The sequence below is a fragment of the Dunckerocampus dactyliophorus genome, chromosome 14 (genome assembly GCF_027744805.1).
Source record: "Dunckerocampus dactyliophorus isolate RoL2022-P2 chromosome 14, RoL_Ddac_1.1, whole genome shotgun sequence".
Lineage (NCBI taxonomy): Eukaryota > Metazoa > Chordata > Actinopteri > Syngnathiformes > Syngnathidae > Dunckerocampus > Dunckerocampus dactyliophorus.
In genome coordinates this window covers 19442501-19446566 of record NC_072832.1, presented here as the reverse complement: position 1 = coordinate 19446566, position 4066 = coordinate 19442501, and the positions used below count along the sequence as shown (strand labels likewise).

Sequence of the window (4066 nt, the reverse complement as noted above, 5' to 3'; positions counted from 1 at the left end):
TACACACGACATTGGACGACACTTAAAGTGTATGCTGTGTGGTACTCTCACATTGTACATACATACATACTGTACATACATGCATGCACTGTACACTGTTTTGATGCCTAGCCCCGCCCACCTCTCTTGCTCACCATCATGGACTTGTACTCCATAGCGAAACTACACTCTGTTCCATTCTTTTGCGCTGGACACGCAGCCCTCTTTTAACACTACTGTCTAACACTAGTGTCCCTTGTCTGAGAGTTGTAGAGTGTCGTTCGAAGTAAACATGAATACTTTGAGTTTCAGAGACTGTCAGGTGAGTGATGGAATTTGGGTAAAGAAATTGAGTTTTTTGTGACATGTTAACGTTTTGGAATAGAAAATGGTAATTTATTCGTAAATTATAATCACGATGGTTAGATATATTGGCTAGTGGTGGCTAACTGAAGCTTTCTGAAGCAATGAATTTTGCATTGAAAAGGGGTTCTTTATTGGAGCTTTTTAACATAGGGCTCTTTAGTGGACCAAAGTGTGAAGAGCGATTTTAATCTACATCTTGAAATGAACTGCTCCAGTATGGTTCTACAGAGTTGAGTTAGCAGCTTATATTTGATAATATGTGACAATTGTGTCCTAAATTGGCTAAGTATTTGACCAAGTATTTTTTGGGGTAAAAAAACAAATAATGTTTGTTTGATTAATCAGTAATTTTGATCTGTAAACATGTACCATGGTGACCATTTGTAAACATAATAGATTTAAAAAACATACATAGTAATGTACAACACTATTGTATAATAGCTTACTTGAGCTGTGAGGTCCCTGCCTCCATGTACTCCATGTGTAATCAATCAGTGTAATCAATCTGGGAGTAGAAGTGCTTATGAACTGGAAATATTGCCCTACGGCAGAATGTCCTCGCTTCCTCGCAGGCTCCATCCCTATCGCCATCAAAACAGTAAAACTCACCTCAAATCTCACCCATGATTCATTTGCTTATAAACCATTGACTCAAGCGGGAAGCAGTGACGTACCAAACGGAGCTTCGGGTGTCATTTATCTCGTGAACTCCGGCCAAAGGAATCAAGCGTCGACACAGTGCTTTGGAACGACTGCATTGTTTATTTTTGACACATGCGCCGGAGCTTCAGCTTTAGAAGGACCATCATGATATTGGCTTAAGTTATTGTTGATTTTGTTACATTAGTTCACATTGTTAATTGAAGTTTTTATGACTGAATCTTAACTTTTGTGCCTTTTTCCCCCCAGGCTTGGAAGGCTGAGGGTCTTCCATTGTCCACCAGCAGTAATGAAGCTTGCAAACTCTATGATGCTAGTCTCACTCAGGTAGGGCAATCACACACACACGAGCGATACCAACGTACTGTAGCAGGGTTAAAGGGTCACAACAGTGTGATGTGTGGTGTCATAAAGTGTTGCTTTGTTTGTCATAAAGGACATTCTGACTCTGATGTTATTGCAACAACACAGTAACAGTCTGGCTCTTTGAGGTGATTGCAACAGGTTATTGTATCCTGGTTGTGGTGGTGTACCTGGAAGACAATGTGGTGCACGGTGCGTCGCCTGCCCAGCACAATGACTGCCTCTCCAGTGTGCTTAAAGGGATAGTTCCGATTTTTTGACATGAAGTTGTTTGACATCCCCATCAGCAGTGCACGACAGCAACAGTGACTTACCCCCCAATTGGTCCCGTTTGTCCATTTCGCGACGAGGAACATTGGACCGCTTAGTTGCTGGGTCCATTTAAGTAAAGACTTAGGTCCATTTAAGTAAAGAGTTTGGTTTGTCAAAACAATATGCGTCCAAAAGAGAAAGACATTTGCATCACAAAAATGCCTCCTCAAAAAAATTTGACCTCACAAAACGCTTGGTGTTGTATTTATCTCCCACCGTATCCCTGCACACTGTTGCCTGTGCATTCATGTGTATGTGATGAAGACGCTTGTGGTAATGCCACTCTTCTTCCGCGATGGAGCGCCTCGGCCATCTTGTTTACATATGTGTTCCACAGCGGAAGAAGATGCGAGCGTCTTCATCACATACACATGAATGCACAGGTGACAGTGCGCAGGCATACGATATGTATCTCTACGGCATTCAACTCTGCGGACAGACCACCGGCTCGGGTCACAAGCTTCTGCACCTCTCTTCAGGCGGTTCGAGCAACTGCAGGCGCATAATTTCACCACACAATTTATACCTGGCAGGGACAATGTTTGGCAGACTTGCCTCACCAATGGTAAGACGGGCCCAATCCCATCCCCACCTTAGCAGACTTAATAATTATTGTCCTGCTGCAGAATTCAAGTTGGTTTTAGCCTGAGGTCACAAACAGATGGCCAGACATTCTCCTTTGGGATTTTTTGGACAGCAGAATTCATGGTTATAACAGCAAGTCTTCCAGGTCCCCAAATAACCCCAGGCCATCACACTACCACCACCATATTTTTCTGTTGGTATGATGTTCTTTTTGTGAAATGCAGCACTACTTTTATGCCAGATGTAATGGAACACACACCTTCCAAAAAGTTAAACTTTTGTCTCGTCAGACCACAGAGTATTTTCCCAAAGGTCTTGGGGATCATCAACATGTTTTCTGACAAAATTGAGGCAAAGGTTAACGTTTTTTTTGTTGAGCAGTGGTTTTTCACTTGGAACTCTGCCATGCAGGCCGTTTTTGCCCAGTGTCTTTCTTACGGTGGAGTCATGAACACTGACCTTAACTGAGGCAAGTGAGGCCTGCGGTTCTTTGGATGTTGTTGTAGGGTCTTTTGTGACCTCTTGGATGAGTCGTCGCTCCGCTTTTGTGGTAATTTTGAGCCACTCCTGGGAGGGTTCACCCCAGTTCCATGTTTTTGCCATTTGTGGATAATGGCTCGCGCTATGGTTCCCTGGGGTGTCAGCAATCACTTTTTCACACAGGGCCATTTTTTTCTCCCGTAATAAAAACAAGTTTCATTTAAAAACTGCATTTTGTGTTCAGTTGTGTTGTCATTGACTAATATTTACATTGGTTTGATGATCGGAAACATTTAAGTGTGACAAACATGCAAAAAATAGGAAATCAGAAATCACACCACTGTATTTCAACTTTGCTATGAATTTCTTACATTGCTATTTTCAACCAGTATATGAATGTCAAACCATTCAACTTGAATATAAATGTTATAAGGTTTCTTTTTACAGGAGTACATGTTCACAAAAGATGATTTACTTTGAAAAGTAATACACCTGGTTTGCTGCCTCGATGCTGGTGTAAGCCAGGGGTGACCATTATGTCGATGGTGAGTTACCAGTAGATCGCCAAGGTAGTTTGGGTCAATCGTAAACGACACTTTGTAGATGGTGTAGGACATCAGTCAGCTGACATTAAGCTCCTCTACTGATTCGCTCTTGCAGCCCCGTTGCGTTTCAAGCTACACACGAAGATGCAACTTTGATCTTTATTATTGTGATTACGGATAAACTAACTTAGTGGTAAGATGCTTATTATATCTATGACAAAAGTTATCTACTCACTTGAAGCGGCTAGTTATGTAGAAAAAAGTGGATTGTTTGATGATTGATGGCTTTGCTTCGCATCATGAACTCTACTACAGAAACCAGTGTTTTCTACACGTCCGCTTCTTCAACTATTATTTCATGATGAAATGGAAAATGTGCCCATTGCTTTTGAATATGTTGCCTTGAGCATTGTTTTTTGCATAATCATTTTCATTTCTTGTATATCGGTAATGTTTGATCGCAAATGCGAACCGGATGTAATACATGAACTGTCTCCTAATGAACGTTACAACAGCTACTTTGTCTGACGTATTATCAGTATTGAGGTTATGTACACAACTACAGAGGAATTATGTGTAATTGTCTTTATTGCCATATTGAATATAATTACGATATCAACTACTTTGATTACCTGTAATCTTTGAAAATGTGAATGTGAAATACTAATCATTAATATTTACAATAGTATTTCAAAGTTTACAGTTAGATGTTATATGTTTTATGGGAAGCGGTAGATCATTTTGACTTGGATCTTGAAAAAGTGCGTGCACCCCTG

The 4066-nt window shown here is 40.9% G+C and overlaps 1 protein-coding gene across 1 annotated transcript in view; it reads left to right on the top strand.

Moving 5' to 3' along the window:
* The first annotated feature begins 201 nt into the window (after window positions 1-201).
* LOC129193927 (tetratricopeptide repeat protein 38-like) overlaps window positions 202-4066 on the top strand; it is a 29026-nt gene continuing 25161 nt past the window's right edge. The window contains exons 1-2 of the mRNA XM_054798736.1: window positions 202-301; window positions 1255-1332. Of these exons, the coding sequence (XP_054654711.1) occupies window positions 272-301; window positions 1255-1332 (108 nt within the window). The 5' untranslated portion in view covers window positions 202-271. The remainder of the gene's footprint in view (window positions 302-1254; window positions 1333-4066) is intronic.